This window comes from Vicugna pacos, chromosome 6 (genome assembly GCF_048564905.1).
Source record: "Vicugna pacos chromosome 6, VicPac4, whole genome shotgun sequence".
In the NCBI taxonomy this organism is placed as follows: Eukaryota; Metazoa; Chordata; class Mammalia; order Artiodactyla; family Camelidae; genus Vicugna; species Vicugna pacos.
In genome coordinates this window covers 92,891,951-92,919,524 of record NC_132992.1, presented here as the reverse complement: position 1 = coordinate 92,919,524, position 27,574 = coordinate 92,891,951, and the positions used below count along the sequence as shown (strand labels likewise).

The 27,574-nt window shown below is 43.5% G+C and overlaps 1 protein-coding gene and 2 long non-coding RNA genes across 9 annotated transcripts in view; 1 reads left to right on the top strand and 2 right to left on the bottom strand.

Moving 5' to 3' along the window:
• The window catches only part of WDR20 (WD repeat domain 20), a 59,675-nt gene extending 59,312 nt beyond the window's left edge, over window positions 1–363 (bottom strand). Inside the window, exon 1 of one of the 3 annotated variants that reach the window (XM_072963730.1) lies at window positions 24–363. In XM_072963730.1, the coding sequence (XP_072819831.1) occupies window positions 24–314 (291 nt within the window). In that variant the 5' untranslated portion in view covers window positions 315–363. The remainder of the gene's footprint in view (window positions 1–23) is intronic. The other 2 variants (XM_072963728.1, XM_072963727.1) reach the window with 2 other exon arrangements.
• LOC140697005 (uncharacterized) lies at window positions 87–26,710 on the top strand. 5 transcript variants are annotated; one of them, XR_012073825.1, is made up of 6 exons: window positions 87–215; window positions 2,845–2,914; window positions 3,841–3,874; window positions 19,775–19,841; window positions 20,734–20,856; window positions 26,553–26,710. It is a non-coding gene; the product is annotated as an uncharacterized lncRNA (long non-coding RNA). The 5 variants fall into 5 exon arrangements; XR_012073824.1 differs by having other exon boundaries at window positions 20,327–20,856; XR_012073822.1 differs by lacking the exon at window positions 19,775–19,841.
• Window positions 18,066–20,373, bottom strand: LOC140697007 (uncharacterized). The gene is made up of 2 exons (XR_012073828.1): window positions 20,218–20,373; window positions 18,066–18,575 (listed from the first exon to the last, which is right to left on the bottom strand). It is a non-coding gene; the product is annotated as an uncharacterized lncRNA (long non-coding RNA).
• Window positions 26,711–27,574: the final 864 nt, after the last annotated feature.

The window sequence follows — 27,574 nt, the reverse complement described above, 5'->3', positions numbered from 1 at the left end:
CCCGTCTGCGCAGGCGTGCTCACCTGGCGCGCTCCACGCGGCGGGGCGTCCGCAGGCTCCTCCCCCGGGCGCGACCTCGGGGCGACCCCGTGGGGGCGCAGGTGTAGCCGGCGGGGGTCCGGGGACGGGCTGGCCGTGCTGCCGCCTCCGCCACTCTCACTGAGGCTGGGCCGGAGAGGAGAGGCCGCGGCGGGGCTGCGGTCCGCAGCGCTGAGGTGAGCTCGGGGCGGCCTCCTCAGCAGCCTCCAGTCTTCCCCTGCGGGCCCGGGGACCCTGAGGAGCGGAGAGAGGAGCCGCCTCGGTCGCCGCCCCATTAGGGGTCCGCACGTGGGGTACGGTGACCCGAGCGCGGACGCCTCCGTGTTCACATGACGGGAGGGTGCGGGGGAGCCCCGAGGCCGGGTGGGGGGCGGCCCCCCCTCCGCGACCTCCCCCGGCCACCCCGCGCGACCGTCTGACGCCCAGGTCAGGAAGCCCTCTGCACCTCCCAGAGTCCGTTTTGCGCTTCACCGTCTGTTTTTCAGGCGGGGTGGCGGGGAGAGGAGTGTATAGATACACAGCATCCGCGTCTGCAAGTTAGATGTCTGAATCCCTATCCGTCGTGAGCACTGGCTGATCTAAGGAAAGCGGGTTGTGCTGGTACTTCTGTTCTTCAGTTGGTCTCCACCAGGCGTTTAGAAAGAAAGCCGGGAGAAGGAGGGTCGGGAATGGCTTTGGGAACCCGAGACTGAATCTGAGCAGGATTCACTTCTCTTGCTCAGTAGTTTAATAAGAGCCCTTAATTAAGTTAGAGCCATTGACTTTTTTAAAAAAGGCTCAGCTGGAATCTGCGAAGTTGTTTACTAGGCACAGTTACAGGCTTACTATACTAGGTTTAGATGTGTAAGGATAGGCACACGTATTGCAGATTAAGCAATCACCATGTCGTTCCTGGGTTTCTTGGCCTGTTGCACTAAAATAAGAAAGTTTCTAAGGTGACAGAAGCATTCTGATAGATTCGGGGGCGGGGGGAGCCAACAAACGTTACATCAAGAATGATACATTTCTTTTACGTGCAAGTCATAGCTGGAGTGTCACAAAAAAAGTAGAGGGAGTTAAGTTCGAAAGTAAGAGGACTCTAAATCATAAACATTTATGTATTACAAAGCAAGTAGAGGCCAGTGGAAACTGTCAATGATGTAATAATGCATATGACACTAACATCCTGTATCCTTTGTACTTGTTGGCAAAAAAGTACTAGACTAAATCTTAATGAATACATACCTAAAATACTTAAAAATTTTTTTGTTACAGTTTTTTTAGATGTTAACTGTCTTCTGCTAAAAGTCAGATAGATATCAGAAGTCTTTAAAAGTATCAGGATGTATTCTGTGGTCACCATGAATTTATCCCAATTGCCTATAACTGTGTTATTTTATATTGAAAATGTGTATTTATAATGATCTCAAGGGATAATGACATCCCAAATCATCTAAAAACAATTCATCTGTGTTCCCTAGTTATCAAAGGGAAAAAAGTCTAATACATTTTGGAGGAAAAAACCCTCAGCAAACAAAAATTAAGACAAAAAATTGTATTAGCCCTCAATTAACCCACAACTTTCAATTGCGCATAATACCTGTATACCTTAGGCTTCTATTAAGGTTTTAGTCTATATAAATTTACCATTTTATTGTGATCACAGTACTAATAGGCTGTTCACTTTGTCCCATTCAAAGCCTTCAAATAATCTCTATTAATACTTTTTCTCTTGTCATCCCCCCACCCCCACCACACTCAAGGATTCAATAAATACCCAAATTTATGTAACTGGGCTTGACCTAAAGTTTATTTCTGATTTTCAGTTTCAAACCAGGTGTCTCTAAATGGATTCGTGCCTCAAATTTATTAGTTTCTAAACCTTATCAGCTCCCTTTCCATACCTTCAAAGTTGAATCATTATATAATAGCTTTGTGAATATTTCCTTAATTTAACTTTTTTGTCTCAACTTTCCTCCTTAAAAAACCCCACCAGATTAATTTTCTTAAAACAATGCTTTGGGCATTACATTCTTTTGCCCAAAAACTCTCTATGACTTTCAATATCCATATTATTTAAGTCATACACAAAGCAGTTCTCAGCCTATTCTTACGTATCACATAAATCCTCTAGTCTAGTCAAGCTATTCTGCCCTCACATTTAGCTCTTCCTCTTGCTTGAAAAGATCTTCCTCTCCTTTCCTCTTCATCACCTGTTCTTCAGGAACTGGTTTGAGTCCTAACTTCACCAAGCCTTTTCCAGGCCTTGGGTGACATCCTTGAAACCAATGATTCTTGATTCAGGATTCATGGCTGGCATCAGGGAATGTTTGAACCTCTTGTAATTGTATTCAGAATCTTGTATACATGTTCATTACATCATCAAAGTCTATAGCTTTCATCACATTTTCAAGGAGGTATGACCACCTTCCCCCCAAATTTAAAAATTACCTCTCTAAACTAAATGTGGCACTTCTCCAAGCTTTCGTTTATCGTGTGTACCATCCTAAAATGTTACCTTCTCTTGGTATTCAACAGCATGTGCTAATTATCTTGTATTGATATTTATCTTTTGGTATGTACATCCTGCCTTTCAACAAGATTGTATGCACACTCCACAATGTGAGGGACCTTCATAAAATTTGTTATCAAATATGTATATTTGAGTGCCGCTTTATTGTAGCCTTTTGGATGCATCAGTAAACAAAAATCCCTCACTCATGGAGTTTGTATTTTTTTATTGAAGTATAGTTGATTTGCAATGTTGTGTTAGTTTAAAGTGTACAGCAAAGTGATTCAGTAATACATATATATATTCTTTTTCAGATTCTTTTCCATTTCTGAAGTTTATATTCTTATAAGGAGAAGAGAGAAGATAAACAGTGAACACAAATAAGTAGGTGACACCATGATTGTGCTAGGAAAAAGTAGAGTAAGATAAGGGGGGTTGGGAGTGTGTAGAGTAGCTTACCGTTTAAAATATGGTGGTCAAGATAAGTCTCCTTGAGAAGTGGCATTTCAGCAAAATCTTGAAAGGGATGAGAGCGTGGGCCATGGGAAGATCTGGGGGAAGAGCAGACCAAGCAGAGGGAAAGGCCTTGGCAGATACCCCAAGGCAGGAGTGTGCCTGGCATGTTCAAGGAATGGCAAGACAGGCAGTGTGGCTGGAGCAGATTGAGCAGAAAGCCATTGCAGGGTTTAAAAATCCATCTGTGTGCTGGTTGAGAGTAGGCTAAGGGAGGCAGGAGTGGGAAGGGGAGGCCACTTTGGAGGCCAACAGTAGTCACTTACGCCAAAGATGATGGAGGCTTGGATGAGAAATGGTAGCAGTTGAGATTAACAAAGGTTAGAGAATCCTAGTTGTATTCTGAAGGTAACACTGATAGCATTTCCCAGCAGATCAGATGTGACTTATGGGAGAAACACGGAGGAGTCAAGAATGATTCCAGAGTAGGCATAAGCAGCTGGAGGGTGGAGATGAAAAGGCTGAAGAAGAGCATGCTTTGAAAGAGAGCAAGAGCTCAGTTTTGAACTTGCTGAGTGTGCAGTGTCCCTAAGGCATTTACAAGAAACGTCCAGGACGCAGCTGAATAATCAGGTCTGGCGAGGAGTCTTGCCTTCCAACTGGCATCTGGCAGTTATTAGCTCATAGATTGACTTAAAGCCTGGATCCCATCACCAAGGGAGTGAGTGGAAACAGTGGGACAATCTAGGAGGTGGAGGAGAAGAGGAAGAATTTTCATTGATGAAAAAAGCATACCATATTTTTGCAACTTAATACATATGGAGTATTCACTTTAGGCCAAATTTACTGTTTTTCAGATTCAGAGATTAATCCATTAAGATGCTGAAAAGCGTGAGTTTTTTGTTTTGTTTTTTAACTTTGAAGGGAAACTGTTTGCTGTAGTGACCTTATAAAGAGAAATGGGGGTAGGCGGGTATCTGTAGAAATCACATTCAGATTTTTTACTGACTCGCTATGTAAAGTAACCAATCTCTCATTTATCTTGTTGGATGAGCTTATTCGATTATATTATGACTCAGTACTTATAAAACCATTATGGGACTTGAAAACGAATTTGGAAAACATAGCATAACATAATGTCCTTAATACAGCACTCTTTCACATTTGCAACATGGTCAAACTGACACACCATCAGAACTGCTAAACTATGATATGTTTTTTGATACAAATTGATTTATATAAAGTCTTATTCTTTCTTAAATAACCACTATTAAGTTGGGGCAATACTTAATATTTCACACATATCTTGAAATAAAAGTGTTTTTTTAAAGGTCTTTTAGGATTTTCAAATACAGCCCATTTTGTGAGAGCATGCTATGTGGGCATTATGCTAAGTGCTTTTACACCCTCTCGTTTTCATACACAACCTTGTAAAGTAGGCACCCTTATCACCCTTCTACAAATGAGAAAACTAAGAGTCAGAGTAATGAAATGACTTGTGCAAATTCCTACTCTAGAGCTAGGTATTAGCAGAAACAAAATTTGAATTCAGGTTTCCAAAGAGAAACATCTTGGAGTAAAGTAACAAAATAAACTCATTTTTAAACTATACATTGCTAAAAGGAGAAAAATAGCAATTCAAATGAAGCAATGTATTTTTTTTAATTCAAAGATTTTTTAAAAACTCAAAACTAGGAATGACAACCACAGAATGGGAGAAAATATTTGCAAATCATATATCTGATAAGATGTCGTATGTAGAATAAACAACTCCCACAACTCAAGAAACAACCTATTTTTAAAATGGGCCAAGGACTTGTATAGAAATTTCTCTGAAGAAGATACACAGATGGCCAGTAAGAACATGAAAAGATGCTCAACATCATTGTCATCAGAGAAATGCAAATCAGATCCACAGTGAGATACCACTTCACACCCACTAGGATGGCTATAATCAAAAAGACAGATAATACCAAGTGAGTATGTGGAGAAATTCAAACCCTCATATCCTGCTGGTCGGAATGTAAAACAGTGCAGCCACTTTGGAAAATAGTCTGGTATTCTTCAAAAGTTTAACCAGTTATCACATGACCTAGCAATTCCACTCTTAGGTGTACATCCAAGAGAAGTGGAAACACGTCCCCACAAAAAATTGGACACGAATGTTCATAGCAGCATGAGTCAATAGCTAAAAGGTAGGAACAAACCAGATGTTCATTAACTGATGAATAGATAAGCAAAATGTAGCCTATCCATTCAACTGAATATTATTCAGCAGTAAAAAGAAGTGAAATACCAATGCATGCTACAGCATGGATAAACCTTGAAAACATGCTGCATGAAAGAAGGCAGACACAGAGGCCACGTATCACATGATTGCATTTATGTGTGTCAAGAACAGGCAAATCTTTAGAGACAAAAAATAGGTTATTGGTTGCTTAGAGATGGAAGCACCCTTCTGTGAGGGGGAAGGAGAAGCGACTGCTAATGGGTGTGGTGTTTCTTTTTAAGGTGACAGAAATGTTCTAATGTTGATTGTGATGGTGGCACAACGCTGAATATGCTAAAAACAACTGAATTTTATGCACTTGAAATGGATGAAATGTATATGCTATTCAATCCGAACTCTACAGTGCCCAATTTTTCAAACAGCTACCAAATTTTAGGGATAAATACTTATGTATTAGGTTGTTTGGACTTATAAACAGAACTACTGGGTGTTCTTTTGGTCTAGGGGTGACTTGAAGAAATTCCTGAGATGCTAAGGGCTCTGAGAACCAAGAAAGTTCAGGAATCTCTGTCAGAAAGTGTGAACCTCCCTCAGTTTCCAAGTTGTACATGCATTTGTATCTGTATCTGAACCCACTCTGACTCTTCTAGGATCAAAGGAAGAGGTATCTCTTCTTTTCAAAACTAATTTCTCAACCATGCTTTTGTAGTAAGTCCCTCTTGACCCCTGCAGGACGGCAGCTCCACAGTGATTTTCCCTGCCTCCTGGACAAACTCCCACACTGCGCTGCCTGCTCTGCCTCCTTGCCTGCAGCCCAAATATGCTGATCAAGGAAAGGGGAAACAGTGGTTAGTTCTGCCTGAGAGGTTGGTGGTGGGACTGGTGGTTGTCAACAGAATTACTCTTTTTATCCAATTAAAAAATCACCTCTACTTACTGTCCAAGCTCTCCACTCCGAGCCTTAAAAGACCCACAGCTGTCTCCCACCCTCATCCAGATGCAGCTCCATGCATGCTGTTTTAATATTCTCAGACTCTAGGGATAAGACAGAAATGTGGGTTCCAAACTGTAGCGGTGGAGGGGAAAATGTAGGGAGAAAGTGAGAGAATCAGTTGTCACAAGGCTGTGACACTCGCTCATAAGCACAGAACCAGCTGACTCATTATTCAGAGGGTTCTTAGAGCTGGACCCACGTGAAGACATCACTTTTTGAAGCTAGAACTTGTGCCAGCTTCGCTTTTCATTGTTGAGCTCCTCCAGTGAGAGGTTCAATGACAGCCTGTCCAAGGGATTTATCTCTAGAGATTAGAACAAGGACATTCAAGCTTAAACCTCAGTAACAATTTCTAACTTTTTCTGAGAATCTTAAGCAAGAAAGAGAAAAGTCTGAAAAAAAAAAAGAGTTGGTGTGCTGTATGTCAAACATGTTTACAGGCTGCTTGGACATGGCTGGGAGAGCTCAGCCAGCCTCTGGAGAACCGCGGCCGTGGGGTGGCTGGTACAGCGGGCTGATTTCTAGCCATAGGCCGCTGTGGAAAGTTGCAGCTGGGGGGGTAGGCTGCGATAGGAAGGAAGAAGCATTTGTTCATTTAAAAATACACTTTAGAAACAGACTTACAGACATAGAAAACAAACTTAACGGTTACCAGGGGGAAATGAGGTGGGGAGGAATAAATTGAGAGTTCGAGATTTGCAGATACCCATTACTATACATAAAATAGATAAACAAGAGGGTCTGCTGTGTGTAGAGCACAGGAAACTATATTCAATACCTTGGAATAGCCTCTAATGAAAAGGAACATGAAAAGGAATATGTATGTAGACGTATAACTGAACCGCTATGCTGTGCATCAGAAATTAACACATTGTATATCGACTATACTTCAATTAAAATAAATGAATAAATAACAAAAAATAAATAAGTAAAAAATGTACTTTAGGAGTTACTGTCTGGGAAAGTAAAGCTACAGTTTATGATATTAAAAAGATCCAGTCTAGGGCAGGGTGGGGAGTATTCTCCGAAAGGTTATCTTTAAAAGGGGAATGCTACGGTTACCGACGCAGTTAGATGCTGCGTTTACTGAGAGGAGGAACCCTTCTTCTTACTCTTTAAAATTAGAAGAATTCCCTGGGGTAGCATGAAGCACATAATAGATGCTCAACATATACCAAATTGAACTTCTAGTTTTCCCCTTTTCCATCTTCCTCATATTTTTGTCTTTTTTTTCCTTTCTCTTCCTGGTATTTCTGCTTATACATGCTCCCTTACTGAGCTGTGGTATTTGTGGTTCCTCATACCTGTCACACCTGTGCTTTCGTGCCTCTGCATAAGCTGAATTCCCTCTCTCCTCTGTTCATCGGAGAGGATAGAACGCCGCTTCATTCTTTAAATCTTAACTGGAAAACTGCCCCTGCCCGGCTTGCTGTTTACCCTGCCGATTCATCCCTCAGGTTTCGACTTAGAGGCTACTGTCTCAGAGGGGCTTCCCGGACACCCCACGTCTAAATTATGGCACCCTGTTATCTTCTCAGCGTTGTTATTTCCTTTATAGCCCTTGACACAGTCTCTAATAATATGTATATGACAGACCCACACAGATGTCTGTGTTTACTTACATAACTCCCACCTCCCCAGGAGACTGTAAGCTCTTGGAGAACAGGGGCGCTATCTCTTTTGTTCAGCGTCTTCTCCCTAGGTTGGGGCCTGACATTCAGCAGGTACTCCACATAGATTTGCCAAATGAATGACTCACATCCTTTGAGAAACATTCTCTAACATCTAGCACTTTATGTTAATACTTAACTTTATTATGGCATTTATCACGTCGCTGTTTCATCTCACCAGATTGTTAGCTACACATGATTACAGTTCACATACTTGAAAACATGCTCCTTCATGCTTGCTTTTCTCGTATCTTACCCCAGAGGTTTTAAACTCAGCTTCAGGGCCACATCCCTTGTGATTTCGGATAGCTCTCCCTCTAGTGTCTTAATGGGGCTTCAGCCCCCTGCTTACTTTATGTATTTGGCTTTCAGGTAAACATTTAGGGTGCCCCTTGTTCACTCACTGTCTTAGCCCCAGCTGGCTTCCCTCTCCCCAAAAAACAAACACGAAACAAAACCCTGTCCTGTCCTTGGAGAATAATCTTTCTTTAGGGTCAGATTTTAATTTAGTAGGATAGAATATTGAATTTGCTGGAAAGGTTTTAACAGCATAAGATTTATCAACTGAATACTTACTGTGGCTCTTGATCTGTGTATTGGGATTAGACAGGATTATGAACTACGGCACTGAACAATTTATTTCTCTTTTTACCATGTCTTTCTCATATAGATCAGTGCTTTATAGATCATTGGTGCTCAGCAGCTGTTTAGTGGATTGAATATGTACCCAAAAAAGAGCACAGGACTTGAGGTCAAAAGATGTGACATGAGTTCTATTCATGATCTTACTATCTAATACTGTGTTGGAAGTGCTAGCCAGCACAGCAGGTGACAGTTCAAGTGAAATAAGTTATTAGTTATCCATGATTGCATGTTGAAAAACCTAGGAGGATCAACTGGAAACCTGAGGAAACAAGTATAGCAGGTTATAAAATTAATATTCAAACATCAGTAACTTTCTCATGTCAAAATGGTATCTAATTTAAATATAGTAAAAGAAAATATCGCATCCACAACAACAAAATAAGATGTAGAAGTGAACTCATCACACAGGGAAGTAGGGGCCTTTAATCATTGACTACAGTGTGAATGGCGCCCCCTGGGGTTGAGCTGAGGCAATGTCTTGGAATATATTTAGAAAGTTTTCAGAACTGCTTGAATAATTCTTTAAAACTATGAAAAAACTAAATAAAATAATTCCATGAAAACTCCTTCTTCTTGGGTAAGAAGACTCAACAATGTAAAAACGCTGATTCTTCCTGAATCAATGTATAAACTGAATGCAATCCAAATCTGAATCATTAGATTTTCTTAGGACTTGTGAAAATTATTCTAAATTTCATTTAGAAGCATAAATATCTAAGAATCACTATGGAAAATTCTGAAAAAGAAGAATAGTGTTGTGAATGAGTTTTCCTCCCAATATTAATGTATACTATAAAACCTCTTTAATTAAAGCATCAATGGAATACGACAGAGCAGAGAACTAGACCCCAGTAAAAATGGACAACTGGTAAAGATGGCAAAGTTCACTTAATAAAAGGTATTGGAACAACCAGCTAGTCATTTATAATAAAATAAATATGGATTCCTAATTCCATTCGCATACCAAAATAAACTCCAGATGGATCAAAGATTTAAATATAAAATTTAGCCATAAGAGTCCAAAAAGAAACTGCTTCAATAATATATTTATAATCTTAAAATGGGGAAGACTTTTCTAAACATATCCTGAAACTCAGAAGCGTTAGGACATTTTTATTCTGTATCTTGCATGGCGCAAAACCACCATTCAAAAAGACAACAAACTTGGAAAAAATATTTGTAACACATATGGCAAGAGAATAATATCACTAAAAATAAAAATACTTCTTAAGATCAGTTAGAAAGGAAAAATAACCCAGTGAAAAAAATAGGCAAAGGATATAAGTAAGCAATTCACAAAAGCTCCATCTATCACTTTTTGTTTATAACTTCCGAGTTTCCTGCCATGCCCACTCCGAGATGCTCAACTTTTCTAACAATGAAAGACATGCAAATTAAAACAAAAATTTTTACTATCACGTTGGAAAATACAAATTATCATTATAAGTTTGATAACAGTGTTGCCACAGATTTTTTGTGTTGGCAAAAATATCCAGAAGTAGGCACTTTTACTCCCCATTCATAGGAATGTAAATTGCTATTCTTTGGAGGGTAATTTGATAATGAGTCAAATCATTTATTGTAGTTATGTGATTTGATTCAACAACTCCAATTCTAGGAATTTACTCTCACAATGTACAGAGTTTATGTATTTTAGAATTTTCACTGAAACATTACTCTTAGTAGTGAAAAATTGAAAATTACTATACCTATCAAAAGGAATTAGATAAATTTTTGGAAATGCCATACATTGTAGCTGTTAAAAAAATATGTAAATCCACGTACACTGTCATGGAAAAATCTCCAGAATATATTAAGTGAAAAAGATTAATTTGCTGATAAGTATGTATGATATGATTCCATTTCTGAAAAACTAAAACATATATACACTTAGGGGTTTTTTAAAGCCCTGAGTTTAAGAACTGACTTCATTACTTACTTTTTCACTTCGTAGAGTAACCTCTCTGAATCTCTTTTCTTGTGCCTAAATTAGAGTGTTATAAACATACCTGTTAGGTATGTGAAAAGGCCCAAAAGACAAAATGTACGTAAAAGCTCTTTACAAACAGTAATACACTGTATAGTCATTAAGTGTAGATGACTTCCTTAATCTATATTTTAATAAAGCTAATAAACATGATTATTTTTTGAACTTGATTTAATACTGTAATGCTTATTATCTTTTAGGTCTGCATAAGTAATTCTTAAATTTTTAGAAGGTAACAGATGCCTTTGAAAATCCAGTGAAAGCTTTAAGCCCCATTCCCCAACCCAAATGCATACACGTACCAAATTTTACATACAACTTTATGGGTTTCATAGACACTTCCTCAAAACAAAACTACAAAATAATTCCGTGGATTCCTGCTATAAATTCTAGTCTTCAAGGTGCACAGAAGAGAGGAAAATGCTTCGTTGCTGCTACGGATGGACTTGTGTCCCCCTGAAAGGCACGTTAAAGTCCTAGCCCTCAGGGCTTGTGAACATGGTCTTACTTGTAATACAGTCTTTGCAAATTAAGATGCCATCGTCAGGGTTGGCCCTGCTCCAATGAGACCGGTGTCCCTATGAGAAGAAGAGAGGTGGACAGAGGCTCAGGGGTGGGGACACCGTGTGAGACAGCAGCAGCGTGTGAAGTGCTGCGGCTGCAAGCTAAGGCGCCCCAGGACGGCCGGCAAACGCCAGAAGGAAGCCACAGGCAAGGAAGGGCCTCCCTTACGAGTCTCAGAGAGCGTGGCCACGCCTGCACCTTGACTTCGGACTTCTACCTTCCAGAACTGTGAGACAATGAATGTTTTAAGTCACCCAGTTTGTGGTACTTTGTTACCTCAGCCCTGAGGAATGAATACAGACTCTCTAGGTGAACAAGATATCCAAAAACAACTGGATTTTAGAGATAAAAAACATGCAGATTAAGGGGGAAAGGGGATGAAATTATCATTATTTACAAATGATATTTTTGCTTGGAAAATGCAAGTGAATGAATAAAGAATCTACTGCAAACAGTAAGATTTCAGTAAGGTAGCTAGGTACAAAATTGCTGTACAGAAATCAATATATACACAAGCCATGCTAGTTAGCAGATATAGAAAAGGTTCTATTTACAATAGTTGTGAATAAGATAAAACCTAGGAATATGCTTAGTAAGAACTGCAGGATCTTTATGGTAAAGACTTTCAAATGTTATAGAAAGACTCAGAAGAACAAGTGGAAAGGCACAGCACATTCTTGAACAGAAAGGCTCGACATCATAAAGATGTTAGTTCTTCCTAAATTTATAAATTTAATGTGATTCCATTAAATTCTGAATTATATTTGGAAACTAGACAAGATGACTTCAAAGCTCAAATGGAAAAAAGCAAGAAGAGCCATGAAAGTTCCGAAAAAGAAGAAATGGGGAATCAGCACTACCAGATATTAAAAGACACAACAGAACGATTATAAATAATGTAGCAAGGGACATGAATAGACAGGTCAACAGAACAGCATGAGAATTCTAGAAATAAAGCCACACAAAAATTTTGTATGTTTTTATGTTTTTTAATATTTAATATCTGTGAGTAAAAGATGAATGTTTAATAAATAGACTTAGGACAAGTAGGTAGCCATCTGGGAGGAAAAAATCTAAATGGATGAAAGGTTAAAAACGTAAAAAAGAAAACATAGAAGCAGTGAGGGGAGATCTGCATCATTGGATTCGACCAGCCACGGATCATGCAGCCCTGTAGTGTGTATTTACTGAAAAAATACCTGCATGTAAGTGGACTGGCACAGTTTAAACTTGTTCTTCAAGGGTCAACTGTGGCAGACGCCATAGTCCCTACTGCTATTGTGGCATTTTGGTCCCTCCCCAGCTTAGGAAGGGGACTTGCAGGGACCTTTCCTTCCAAAACGGAACCAAAAAGAGAAACAAGGAGATGTTACGATTCACCACAGGCAGTTGTCTGCTTCTGCTCCCCCTGTGCCTGACAAACTCCCATGTGGTGGAGCTCAGGCTAGAGCCAGAGCCCTGCTAACGGGCACCTAGGGAAGGGTGGGCACGGTGGAGGCTGGGGTTGGCCTCCTTTGCTGTCCCTCCTGTCCAGTTGGCCACTCATGTCAGGAGACGCAGAAGGCCTGGCAGGCATGCCTGATCCCATGGCTGTGCTGCCCCCGCTACACTGGAAGCTCCCTGAGCAGCTGTCCCTCTCCCGGCTTTATATAAATTCTCTGAATCACCTTTGCCGAGAAAATTTAAATGTTTGTTTTGTTTAAAAAAAAAGTTTTCCCTTTGATAAACCACTGTAAGCAAGTCAACAAACAAGAAACTGGAAAAGAGCTCCTAGAAATCAACCCAGGAAAGGAAAACGACCCGGTGGGCCAAGGGCACGAGCAAGCATTCGAGGGGAAAAGAAATTCGTCTCTTACCCGTGAAAAGATGCTCAAACTCAGACTGAAGAAAAGTGTAAATTAAAATAACATAGATAAAATATTTCCCACCTGTTTTTGAAGTGAAAAAGTTTGCTGTTTACAAAGTTGTGAAGAAACAGTCATGTCTTGCTGATGGTGGTGGTGCAAATTAGTGTAAGCTCAACAGAGAATAATTTGGCTATAATTATTCCAAATCTAGAATGTCTGTACTCTTCAATCCAGCAACCCCACTTCTTGGATTCTGTCCTACGCATATCCTTGCACATCTAGATTCCCATCCTCTTGGGAATCTGAAAGTTTATTCTTTGGAAAAAGCAAAACAAAGAGTTTTTGTGCAAGGATTCTAAACCAAAGTAAGGTCACAAGTAGTGTCTTGAACGTGGGGATTAAGTAAACATGTGACTACTGAATGCCAAATCCTCGTTTTTCTCCCCACCAGTCTCCCAGAACACCGACAACCAGGGCTTTACTCCCCATGCAGAAATTTTAGAAGATTCTTTTCTGGAGAATCTGACAGTTCCCAAGATGTAGGCATAAGAGGTTTCCTCAAGAAATAGCCCATGCAGATTACCATGCAGTGAACCCCAAAGCCCGACTATCCTAAAAACCATGTGCTCAGATCTTCCAAACAGCCTCTTGGTCTCCAGCTCTTAGTCATAAGCAGACAGCCAAGGATTATCCACACATCTGAGACAAGCCTCGAAATGTTGAGTTTTAGAGATCAAAACAGATGAACAGGAAAAAAAGCAATATTGGATAAAACAGGCCATACAAGGGAGATGAAAATTTTAAAACAAATGTTAATATTCTCAAATAAATAGATATTGCATCTGTGAATCAAAAACAGGATGACCTTTTTTGTAAGAAACTTCAGAAAATAAAGAAGGCCTCTTGCATGTTAAAAACATGATAGCAGGAATAGAAACAGCAGAAGGGTTGGAAATGAAAATTGAGAAAATCTCCCAGGAAGAGCAGCAAGACAAACAGGAATCTTTGGAGAGTAAGAGAGAGGGAAGGGGACCGCCCTACGCAGTCCAGCATCCAGGCACTGGAGGAGGAAATCCACAAAATACCCAAGAGAAACGTCCAGGACTGAAGGACATGAGTTTACAGAATAAATGAGCCCAACTGTTACCCAGCAAAATGGATAAAAGGAAATCCATACTAAGGCACATCGTTGTGGAATTTTAGGCCACTCAGAATAAACAGTTGTTCCCATTGTCCTGGCATGTGAGAGAGAAAGACCTCTTCATTTCTTAATGCAATGTTGAATATCTTTGTTTCAGACTTTATCCTCTCCACCCCCTTACTAATACAAAACGACAACACAAAAGACAAGATGGTAGCTACCTCAGGGAGAGGCACACAGGGATCTTCTAAGATTTGATAATATTCTGTTTCTTAACCTGAGTGATAGGTACATTGCTATTGGTTTCATTCTTATTCTTTAGAATATACGTATGTATGTGTGTGTGTGTATATATACACATACATATATATACTCTTTTGTATGTATGTATACATATATATACTCTCTTATTCTTATTCTTTAAAATATATATGTGTGTGTGTATATATATGCATACATATATATACTCTTTTGTATACCCACAATTTTAAAAAGTTAAAAATACAGTAATAATGAAGTACCATTGACCCTTGCCAAATTGGCAAACGTTAAAAAGTTTGATAATATACAGCGTTGAAGAGTATGTGACAAAACTAGCATCTTTGTAAATTTTGATAGGATTGTAAATTGATCTAAACTTTTTGAAGTATAATTTTGCAGTATCTATGAAAATTTTAAATATATAGAGCAAATCAACAAAAAGGCAACCCAGTTTTTTAAATGAGCAAAGGACTGGAGCAGACACTTCACAAAAGGTAACATTTGGATGACCAATAATCCTATGACAGGGGGCTCAGCGTCATCACTCACCAGGGAGATTCAAAACAAAAGCCCAGTAGTATCCTTGCACTCACACCGGAAGGGCTAACATTAAAAGCACTGAAAAACCAAGTGCTGGTGAGGAAATGGAACAACTGGAAGTGTAAATTGGTTACAACCACTTTGGAAAGTGTTTCTGCGATACCTACTAAAACTAAGCACATGGATGAACTAAAATATGTAAACCCTATGACCTAGTAATTCCACTCTTGTGTATACATCTGAGATACATACTGTGTGCATCAAAAAATTTTCTTAGTAGCTTTATGTATAATAGCCCAAACTGGAAATAACCCAGTGTCCATCATCAGTAGGATGGTCAAGTGGGTTGTGGTATATGGACGCATTTCTGTGGAATACTACGCAGCAATGACAACGTACCTGCTGCTCTGCACACAGCGTGGGCGAGTCCCGCAGACACAGTGTTGAGTGGAAGTAGCCAACACAAAAGTACATGCTGTAAAAGTCCATTTATATGAAGTTCAGAAACAAAACTAGTCGACAGTGTCATGATAGTGGTTATCTCTGAGGGAGATACTGAGAAGGGGACACAGGGAGCCTTTTGGGGTGCTGAAAATTCTCTGTTTTGATCTAAGTGTTTAAATTTGTTAAACTATCAAGTTCTATGTAGGGCTTGAGTACTTTATGTAAGTTATACTTTAATAAAAATGTGAAAAAGAAATCCCATCGTCTAATAAAAATTAAAATAAAATAGAATGCCCATAGCCCTACTAACGTCAGGACTAGACTGGAGTGACCATCAACTCTACTACCGTTTACCACTGTGCTGAAGGTATTAACCGAAGCAGTCAGACAAGAGGAAGAAATTAGGTGTATAAAATATTTTAAAAGAGGAAGAAAACTTTTACTATTTGTTGATTTAAAAAAACTGCCCTTAAGAGAATTCAGTGAAGTAATAGGATATAAAATGTCTACAGAAATCAGGAGGCTTCATGCACACAAATACACAAAGGCATTGCAGTGAGCATCCTCGTGTGTGTCCTCTTAAGGACGCATGTGAGCATTTCCCCTGGAGTGTGCTCAGGAGCAGGATTGTTGGATCCTTCTTTTGATGGAAGCTGCCAGATGGCCGTCTAGAACAGCTGCGCCAGCCGACACGCCCACCAGCAGTGTGGCTAGTGTTTGCCACGGCCCTGGAGAATGTGCTTCTGCAAAACTAGAGGCTAAACCAAGAATGAGGAAGGCATGGGAGCTCGGAAGCAAGGATTCTAGTCTAGGAAAGTGGGGAAAGGAATTCCCAGAAGGATGTGAGGCTGTGGGAAGGAGGATTCCAGGAAATTAATAGGTGAGCCACTGCATTTAAGTGGTGTGAAAATATTACATTGATGGGTATTTGAAGGATCTGTTGGAGACTTTAGGGAAAAAATTTTAAAAATGCAAATGTAAATACGAGGCAATCCTTGGCAGAATAAAAGCTATCAAAAATAAGGAGGGATGTAATGGTACCCTTTTGGCTCATCACTGAGCAACTTTTACACACCCTTAAAAGTGTAAACACTGATTATTGATTTAACCAAAATTTATTGTAAACTATGATGAGAAGATGAGGCAGCAGAAGCAAGGGTTAGTGGTGATAAAAGAGCTAAATCTTCACCTATCATAACAGGAAGCCAGTAGTAGCTATCGGTGACTTAAAACATTTGGAAACTGCTAAGGGTTGAGAGTGAGTGGTTGTCTGTGTGTAGCAGGTAGAGGAAAGGGGACTGGTAGGGCTGGGGGCCACTGTTTTTCATTATGAGCCTTTTAGAACAATTTAATTTAATTTTATTATTTATTTATTTATTTTTTAATTTTTGGAGGGGAGAGGTAATTAGGTTTATTTACTTATTTGTTTTTAACGGAGGCACTGGGGATTGAACCCAGGACCTTGTGCATGCTAGGCACGCACTCTACCACTGAGCTATACCCTCCCCTCAGAACAATTTTATTTTTAAACTATATGTTACTTTGAAAAAATTAGTTTAAAAATAATTTTAGATTGTGATAAGAATTATGAAAGTAGTAGCAAGCTCTGAGAATTCTGCTCTGTTATAATCCTGTTCTATACATTTGGAAAATAAAGATTGCAAGATACCTATGATCTGTGCAGTAGATCAGATTCAGGAACATTAAAAGATGAGAGCTTAGAGGTGTGCATTCTCACACTGACAGTAGATCAAGCCTATATTAAAACAACGTTCATCAGTGGTAGAGCACGTGCTTGGCGTGCATGAGATCCTGGGGTCAATCCCCATTGCCACCATAAAAATTTTTTTAAATACACCTTCTTACCCTCCCTCCCCCCAAAAGAACAAAACAAAATGAAACAAAACAAGTTCATCAGTATCCTGAAACAAACATCATCATACACATTCAACACGTACAGCATCCTCTGTGTCAAATGTACGTACCTCAGTAAAGTGGTTTAAACGCACACACGCAGGCACACCTCATTTTATTGTGCTGTGCTTTATTGTGCTTCAGAGATACTGTGTATTGTACAGAAACTTTACATTGAGCAAATCTGTTGGCACCATTTTCCCAACAGTGTTTGTTCACTTCCTGATGGTGTGTTGTATTTTGCTAATTCTCACAATGTTGCAAACTTTTCCATTATTATTTGTTATGGTGACCTGTGATCAGTGGGGTTTGGTTTGGAGGGGTAATTAGGTTTGTTTGTTTGTTTGTTTATTTAATGCAGGCACTGGGGATTGAACCCAGGACTTCATGCATGCTAAGCATGTACTCTACCACTGAGCTACACCCATTCCCACCTAGTGATCTTTGATATTACTTCTACAACTTGCTAAAGGCTCAGATGATGGTTAACATTTTTTAGTAATAAAGTGTTTGTTAATTAAGGTATGTACATTTTTAGACATAAAGTTATTTGTTGCACACTTAGTAGACTACAGGATAGTGTAAACATAACTTTTATATGCACTAGGAAACCAAAAAATTCATGTGACTTATTTTTTTGCAGTAGTTGCTTTATTGTGGTGATCTAGGGCCAAACCCACAGTATCTCCAAGGTCTGCCTTGGATATATTCCTGAAACAGCTGCTTAACAGCAAGACAGAGTCACAGGGTATATCCCACCAAGCATGTTAATCAGATTTCAGTGAACTAAGAAGCATTCTCAATCTTCATATGACATTGGTAATAAAGAAGCGTTAGATTTTACCTTTGTGCATTCAGAAAGCAATTTTAATCTGAATAATCTTCAGGCCTTCCCCAGGAATCTTTAGTTACCCTTAAACCTGGACAAAACCCTGCAAGTACACGTTCACAGTCTTACAGAAAGGATGTATAACTTGGAAGTATGAGCTGACTGTGTATGGCTATATCAGGTCTTACCACAACTTGATGGAACCATCATTGGCAGTGAGTGGATGACTGGTCCTCTGAGGTGGAAATGGTAGTAGTAGTAACGTACATCCAGACCCTCTGCCGTGACCTCAGGATGGTCAGGTTTTTCTTTACCCTTTTATTTTGGACTTGGCCTTGTGACCGGCTCTGGTCGATGTTGGTGAAGATCACGTGAGCAGAGGCTTGCAACGCCCTCGTGTGGGCACTTGGGCTTGTTCTCTTGCGCTCCAGTAATCCACCACGGAAAGAGCTTCCCGCTGACGACTTCAGCCCAGAGCCTAGCATGAGACACGTGGAGCAGAGCTGCCCCAGCTAACTCTAGTATGCTGGGCAGGAGAGAAGAGATTATTGTTGTATACTGCCAAGCTTCTGTGATTGTTTGTTACACGGCATTGTTGTGTCAGTATCTGACTAATACATACCCCAAGTTAACCTTTCATATGATCTTACTAATATATGGCCCAGAGCTGAAAACTGAGATTGTACTTTGGTCTCAGTGTCACAGGTTGGGTTCTCCAGGAAGCAGATGCTGAGATGGGGTTGGAACACAGAAGGTTTACTGAAAAATAACACCTGTGAAAGCAGGTGGGTAGTGTCAGATGGCATTACAGACCTGGCAAGTCTCCGCCAGCCCACCAGGGAGCTCCAGGCTAAGGCTGCCTCACAGAGGAGCCCTGCGCAGGGGGAGTGGCTAGGCCCTGGTACTGCTGTCTGGCCCGGTCATTGACTGGGGACTGCCCGGAGAAGAGAGTGCCCTGGTCAGTCATTGGCTGACAGAGGCCCTGAAAAGAGCATGACCTCAGCTGAAAGCTGAGATGGACCCTGAAGGAGAAAAAGCTGGAGCCGGTCAGCTAACTATACTCCTTGCTTCCTTTCTGGAAGAATCTGAGCAGCACCTGTCCATGTCTTCCAGAGATGGCAGTAGGACCGTAGGAGTATAAAAGATAATGGGGGGATGGGTGTAGCTCAGTGTAGAGTACATGCCTAGCGTGCACGAGGTCCCCTGTTCAATCCCCAGTACTTCCATTAAAAAATAAATTAATTTTTTTGATTGTTTAAAAAAAAGATAATGAAAGGCACAGAAAGCTAGTATGCTAGTTGACAACCTAGTATTGTCTGAATGATCTATGATTCAACGGTGCTTCCTGTTCCTTTTCCAGGCATGAAACAGTAAGACACTCTTGATTTTACCCTTAAACGGATTCTTCCCTAGTCTTATGTATCTCCGTGAGTGACAGCATTACCACCCACAAAATTACTTAAATCAAAAACCTGTTGTAGGCGGGGAGGGTATAGCTCAGCGGCAGAGTGCGTGCTCAGAATGCAGGGGGTTCTGGGTTCAATCCCCAGTACCTCTATTAAAAAAAGGTAAATAAATAAAAATAAAACTTAATTACCCTCCCCCCCAAAAGACAATGTAATATAAAGAAACATATTTTTTAAAAACCTAGTTGTAGAGAAGAGCTTTTGGAAATTAAAAAATTCTAATTGCCAAATTTTAAACTGCAATTGTTCACTTTGACAGGCCATCACAAAAGACCACGGTGTCTATTGAACAAATTCATCTAAAGGCAGCTGCTGCGGACCTTCACGTGCGTCTGAACACACAAACTTTTCCTTTATTATTTCACCTGTCTTCTAACTCTTTTGCTTCCTGTCTGGGAAGGTCCTGATTCTCATAATCACCTTTATTTCTATTCTTTTAAGGTTCATTATCTACTCTTCTTGGCTGTCATGATTCTTCTCCTTCATGATTTTGACCATAAAATTGTTAGTGTTGTCATGATATAGTGATAATTTTTAATGTTTTAAACTTTCTGTCCATCTTCTCTCTTTCACTTTATGTGTTTCACATCTGCTAGGTTATCTCCTCATCATCATATTTGAATTCTGGCATAATCGACAATTCAGAATATCCAAATAAATCTGAAATTAAGACATACAAATAACAATTCAAATGTGTCTCACCACTGTGGTATTGCACCCCAGTGCTGTCATCAAGTTGTTCTTGTCCTTTGTACGTTGACTTGTTGATGAAAACGTGTGGGAGCCTTGTCACATGAACACTTGTTTCCAGGGCTGTTTCGCTGCCTTCGGGATGGTTTTGCGTGCCAGACTTCTTCAGGATGCAGCAGATACAGAGTTGCACTCCAGTAGCCTGGGATGTTGAAGACCCACAGCATCACAGCCCGGTGTACTTGGCTGTTTGCAGTATGGCTCCTGGTCCTTACAGAGGACACAGATTCTCATCAGGTCTACGTCATGTATTTCCTATCAAAGAAGAAAACATGTCGTGTGTTTACAGTTGTGCTCACTGCGCTCCTGAGTGTGTCCCTAGCAGAAGAGACCTTCCACTCTGACCAGGCACTGATGAGAACCGAGCCCTCCATTTACATCTCACCACTCTGGTAGCCAGAAGGATTTTCCACCAGCTTCCTACTGGCTTCACATGTTTCACGTGTTGCTTCTCCCCCCACTTGGCAGGCACTACTGTTCCCATCTCCTTGTGACCGCTGGTCCTGCACCCTTGACCCTCTGGGCAAGCTAGTGCCACATTGGCTGCACAGAGAAGTGACCGAAGCACAGCCACACAGCCCCGGAAGCCAGGCAAGTGCAGCTGTCCCACAGGAGGGGACGGGTGACGGTGGGAGTGGAGCAGAGAGAGCGGTCGTAAACCATCTGTGCCGAAGTGAAACTTACAAAACGTGAGCCCACTGCCAGGGCCGCCCAAGGCCATGCGAGCGGGGGCCTCATGGTGGGCCCCGCTGGCCTCATTTCTCCCCGCTCCGAGGGCGGCAGCTGCTCCAGGACAGCGCCCAGTGAGGAGCGCCCTCCCACACCCGTCAGCCGGACTTCGGTGTGCCCGCCTCTCCGCATCCCCACGCTGTTCCTTCTCTCCCACACGCGCTCCAGGTCCTTCCCTGGGCAGCCCCTGCCAAGACAGAGCCCCTCTCTCCTCCTGCCGGGGCCCCCAGGACACAAGCTGGCAATGCAGCAGCAGCAGCAAAGTCTGAATAATTTCCCCTTAATAATTCTTGTTACCATGACATTATTTTGAGTCAAATGTTGCTTCTTTTTATCTTATGTGCATTGTCTGTCCTGCTTCAAATGAGAGCCCTTCAAATAGCCCCACCTACCTCGTCCATCTCTCTGGGTCCCTCCATCCCGGCTCTGTCAGCCTCAAGGCACAAGAGGGGCTGCCACCAGAATGCAGATCATGTCCATTACTGCACACACGGAATTCAGCTGACTTTCCTTGGCAGCAAGCTTTCTCAGGGAAGCATGTGTTGATTATATCCTGGGGTGAGCAGTCAAGTGACAGTCCACAGATCATACTTTGAGCAGCACTGTGTTTTAGGAGGTGATTTGGCTAAGGGAGTCTGTAAATAACCTCTTGCTTCCCTGCCTGAGTTCAGAACTACCTGAGAGGCACAAGAGTTGGACAGGCGGAGATCAGGCTATTAGCTTTATTCCTGAAAAGCTGATTAGGAACAAGGGTTATACACCTGTGGCCAAAGGCACTTCCCTTTGAGTTCAAATTCCCTTTGAATTCGTTTCCCCCACCCTGTCCCAGTCTGCTGGGAGAGCAGCAGGCCCCTCCCTGGGGCAGGGAGTCGGCCAGGATGCGTGCTCTCTGCTGGTAGGTGATCAGAAGAGGATTGATTTGAGGGTGCTCAGTTCTCCCAAACATCGCCAACCGTTTCCTGTAGGAGAGGAGGAAAAGGGACAGACAAGGTGGGATGAGAGACCAGAAGTGTGAGGTGAGCAGTCAGGGGTCCTTAACCTGCAGTCCATGACTGAAATTGAAAAGGGATGTGTGTGGGTGTGTGTGTATGTGTGATACTTTTCTAGAAAGTCTACAGTAGATTTTGTGGGTACCTTGACTAGATCCCTTTAACCCCGGGGCTCACACCCCAGGGCCACTGTGGGTGTTGCTGATAGCTCACAGCTGCCCCCTTCTGTGATGAATTGTCCTTGGCTGAAAGGGAGCTCCAAGCCAGAGAGGCTACACCCACCCTGACCAGGGAAACTGACTGCCTTGGGGGCACAAAGGCCCCGCCTTGGCTCAGGGTGGGAACAACTCTGCAGTGCAGTTCATGCTCCCCGGCATCTCATGAGGCCCTCTCCTCTCCCGCTTAGCCCTTCTCCCCGGTCCTAGCCTGCCTCCCTTACTCTCTCCTTGCAGAGCTGCCTCCAAAAAGTCACTTGTACAAGAACTCCTGTCTCAGGCTCTGCCTCCAGGACCTTTACCAGTTCAGGGTTCACTGGCCCTCATCAGATTCTTAAAGTGGTTTACAATCCTGTAGTGGGTTGAATAGTGACCCCCCAAAGATATGTCCATGTCCCAGTCCCTGAAACCTGTGAATGTCACCTTATTTGAAAAAAGGGTCTTTGTAGATGTAATTATGTTAAGAGTCTTAAGATAAGATCATCCTGGATTATCCTAAATCCAATGACAAGTGTCCTTTAAGAGACACACAGAGAAGAGGCCATGTGAAGAGGGAGGCAGAGATTGGAGCAACATGGCTACAAGCCAGGGAACACCCAAAGCCACCAGTGTAACTGAGCAAGACCCTCTCTGGCCTTCTTGGGACAGACCCCTCCCCCATATCCTCTGCTGTAGCCCCTCTCTGAAGTGCCCAGATACCAGCATCTCATGCGTGTTTCCTGAGCTTTTCAAATGCTACAAACCACCACCAAGTGGAAGAAACTAACCATTTGATTGTCGTGAGCACGTGACCCCCAGACCTTCTGGTGCCTGAGGACTGACCGCCATCAACCAGTCAGAGTTGTGCACAGCTGGTCACATGCCTGGGACGCCCCTCCCTCAGCTGAAACCCTCCTGGGAGTTCTGGGTTTTGGGGGGCACGTAAGCCACCCGTCCTTGCTTGGCCCAGCAATGAACCTCTCTCTGCTCCAAACTCTGATGCTTCAGTGTGTTTTGGCCATGGTGGGTCAGGCACATGAACTTGTGTTTGGCAGCATGAGAAGCTGGAAGAGGCAGGAAGGAGCCTCCTCTCCCAGCGTCTTTGGATGGAGCGAGGTCCTGCCGACACCCAGACACTGGACTCCTGGGCTCTATACATTTCTGCTGTTTCACATCACACATTTGTGATCATTTGTTACAGCGGCCACAAATACCAGCCAAAAGGTAGGAGTTCCGTCTGATTCCTGAAGCTCAGTCCTTCCCTGTGGAAAAATGAGATGCGCCGGGGCTGATCGCTCCTCCCCCACCTGCATCACTGCACTTTCCAGTGTCCCGTCCCCAGGCCTTCTCAGAGGGCTGAGCTTATCAAGAGACACGGCCTAAACTTTGCTGAAATCACTGCACAGGGCAGCAGCGTTTCTGCCCAGAAGGGGTTTCTGCCCTCGATCAGCATCTCGCTACTTTGTATTGTCCCCTGACCAGCAGATCTAACCTTTCTTCCTTCTTGCTCTATGAATAACTGTAAAGACCTTTTAGTTTTCCTTGGGATTTCTGGAAAACAGCAGCACTTCCCGGTGGTGGTTTTCAGAATTGTGTCACTTCCCCGGATCCATCTCAGATAATGCTTTTCTTCATCTATATTTTGTTCATCCTCACAAAAAAAAAAAAAAAAGAGCTTGCCAGGGAGGTGGGGCTGGCACGCTGATCTCCACCACACTTCTCTCTCTTCCTCCTCATCGTGATTATTCACAACTGTGTAATCAGGCTGTCTCTTTAAGGAGGCTCCCTACTTGATATTAGCTGACAGAATAAAAGGTCCTTGATTAAATGGAGGCGCTTTCCTGCTTGCTGCAAGTCAAAAGCTAATGAAATACTTTGACCAACATGAATTTTCATCTTCATTGATCTGAAAATAGCAAAAAAAAAAAAAAAAAACAACTTCCAGGAGCAGTTGCACATTTGTTTGGGCAGATGCTTTCTGAGGTCAGGAATCATCGATTGGAGGGCTGTTTCTGAACAAGGAACTGGAGGAGCCAGGCTCCGCTCATGCCGGTGCTCGGATGTGATGTAAGTGACTCGCCTGCCAGGCGCCTGGTTCACAGAACTCGCCCCGTCTCTGCCTGGACCCTTGTGACAGCTTTCTAATCGTCCCCCTATGCCCAGGCTTGTGACCCTCAAACCCCACTCCCACCAAGCCACCGAGATCTACCTGGTACACAAGTCTCCAAGTGGCCTCCTCTGCTCCCCGCGGTCTCCTGCAGGCTGGAGGCCACTTCCCCGCGGTCAGTGCCGGGCCTGCCTCTTTCCCAGGCCTCTTCCATGCGGCTCCCCGCCTCCAGCCGCGCTGTCACCGCGATGCTGCTCACCTCGCACCTCTGCACATTCAGTCCCCTCCACCTGTGTGCCCTTCCTCTGCCCTGGTCCGGCTCTGGCTTTTGACTCAGCTCAGGTGTCATCTACCATCAGGAAGCCTTCTCTGGCCCTCGCCATGTTCAGCACATGTGTGTTAGATGTATTTCGACCTAATTCGGGGGGTTCCCTCCCACAAAGCTGCTGGTGATGTTGAGTAACAGTAGGCAGGGTGGCCCTACATGGCTGCTAATGTTGTCATCACTCGCCTGGTTGATATGCGCTAAATCTGCATCCTGGGGGAACTCTCCAAGTCTAACTCCCCTCACTGCTGCCATCATCCCTCAGAGAGGAGAAAAGTTGGGGGGCTGGCCAGCCCTTCTGTTTTAAAGGGGGGATTTGATTTGATTTGATTTAAAAAAATTTTAATGTGTTGCACTTTTTGAAAATTTATTTATTTTAGGAGGGAGGTAATTAGGTTTACTTATTTATTTATTTTTAGAGGAGGTACTGGGGATTGAACCCAGGACCTCGTGCATGCTAAGCATGTGCTCTAATACTCTCCCCTCTAAAGGGGGGATTTTAAAATATTCATTTTATTTTATACATTTTTAAAAATAGAAGAGGTAGCATTAATGACAGGGACCACCAGGCCCCGTGAGAACAGAGCAGGAGGCCGGTACCCAGGGCTGGGCGGCTGGGCGGCGGGCGCAGCAGGAACTGGGCCTGCCGGCTCCCTCCCCGCAGGAAGAGCCCAGGGTTTGTACCGCCCTTCTTCTGGCTCGTCGTCGGGTTTGATCTCCAGTTGTCTTAACTTGGATGATGAGACTGAACGCTGACTGCAGCGGAGGGTGGCGTGGGTTTACTTACCCTGTTTCCAAGTGAAATGCCAGGTTGTGGGAAGGGCTCTGAATGTGCAGCCGCCCGTTTTCTGCTGCGGTCATGCTGCTCAGAATGCTACGTTGTGAAGGAGCTCAGAAATTAAAAGTGGTTCTTACTATACATCTAGTGGCAACTTGACCTGTGAACCCTGGTTATGATTTGTCACGACGTATTCACGGACATGGTTGTGAAGTAACGCGTTTACACACACTCTAACTTCAGATGAGGAAACTGAGGCTTCACGAGACTGGCCCCAAAGTCAGCAGAGGAGGAACAAGAGAGGGGCAAAGAAGCAGACACCACCTCTCGCTGGGCAGGGAAGGGCTCTTAAAGGAGTGGGCGTCTTCCAGGCGGGACTGGGAGAGAAAGGCAGGAGGGGGTCGCATGGGTGCAGAGGCGTGAACAGGCAGGAGGCTGGAGTCTGGTGGGGGAGCCCTTTCCTGCAGGGTTTTGAGGTGCGGGTGGAAGGGGAAGAAGCAATAAGATCATTGCGTTGTGTGGGGCTGGCAGGGACTCCCTTGGAGTGATGACCTCATTCATGATGACCTCACTTGTGGCAAGGTGGCCAAACCAAGGTGCCCACCACCTGGCCAATAGGCCATATATGCAGAGTCCTAACTGACAGCCAGGTGACCCCTGGCTCAGCGCAGATGGAAAGGAACTGTCCACTCCTAGGCCAGCCAGGGACATCACACCTGCTCATTCCCCCACCCCGTTTCCGTTTCTGACCTAGCTCGCCTCATCTCAGGGTCATCTGAAGGTCAACAGCCCCTCTGGGCACCTGTCAGGGCAGCTGGGCTGTCCCTCCACTGGCTGAACAAGAGGCTGCCCTTGGGTGGCTGAGACAAAGAAGGAAGCAGGGAGGGCAGAGCTGGCTTTACGGCCATCACCCTGAGATCCCAGGAGATGCTGGGGGTGCAGGGAGGAGGAGAGAGGGCTGGACATATCCCTAAGGCCATCTGAAGACTCAGACGGGTCGAATTTTGCTTTTTTGCCTCTGGTCTTTCTTCATGTAAGGGGGGGTTTAGTGGTAAAATACACACATATATACATGCATAAATGATATATGTATTACGTATAAATTAATGTGTGTGTGTAAAATTCTGTTTTCAATTTTTAAAAGTCGCCTCCTGTTCTCTTCCAGTTTCATTGCTACTCAGTGAAAGGCTGGAAGCTTTGCCACGAACTTCTAGAGTGAGACAGCAGTGATGGTGATCGAGACTGCCTCTCACAGAGTTCTCCCTTTCCTAACTCTCCAGTTCCTGAGAAATTAAAAAAAAAAAAAGAAATTCCTGAACATCAGAGCCATTTCCAGCTGGAGTCCCCGAACACAGCCCATCAACTGGCCGGTAGATGGCGCCCAAGGGGACCCTGCCTTTGGGCAGAGGGTCTGCCTTCAGACAGACTCTGTCATTCCTTCCGCCCAGAGGTGCTAGATGGTCACCTGCCCTGTGCCCAGCCTTGAGCTGGGTTTGGGTGAGAAAGGGATGAGAAAGACAAAGTCTAATTTCAACTCGCCCCACAGGCTAGAGCCGGGGAGGAGGCGCCAAGGCAGAACAGGGCTGGCTGGGTGGACAAGTGTGGCCTGGAGCAGAGGGTCAAGGTGGGAGGAGGAACTGCCCTGAGCTTCCAGGAGTGTCTGGGAGCAGCTGAGAGCGGGCAGCAGGGCCAGACCATAAGGTCTGTGCTTATTCTGTCCAGGGAATGCGTGCAAAGGTGCGGTGAAGACATCTCATCTGGGAGTGCATCTGAACCCCTGCTGTGGGACCCTTCCTGCTGCCCAGGAGGCTGCGAGGGGCGGCAGGATGGAGCGGGGAGGCTGGCTGTCACACTCTGCCTGTCCTCTCTTTGTATCTTTCTCTGCTACATCCTTGCATCCTAGGTCACCTGGTCAGGCTGACAGTCAGCGGGGGCTGTGGGCAGGGCCGGCGGGCCTGGATGGAGGGTGGGTGTCGGAAATCAGGTGTGGAGACGGGGAGTTTGTGGGCTGGGTCACAGAGCAGTGGTTGCAGAGTGAGGGGCCTGGGGCTGGGAGGAGCTGGGCAGTGGGGCTGTGGGCGAGAAGGACACCAGACTGCTCCTGGTGTCAGGAGCCCTGGGGCATTTCTGCGCTGGGAGGCGGGCAGAGGCAAACAGGAATGCAGATCAGATAACTCTAGCGAGAAC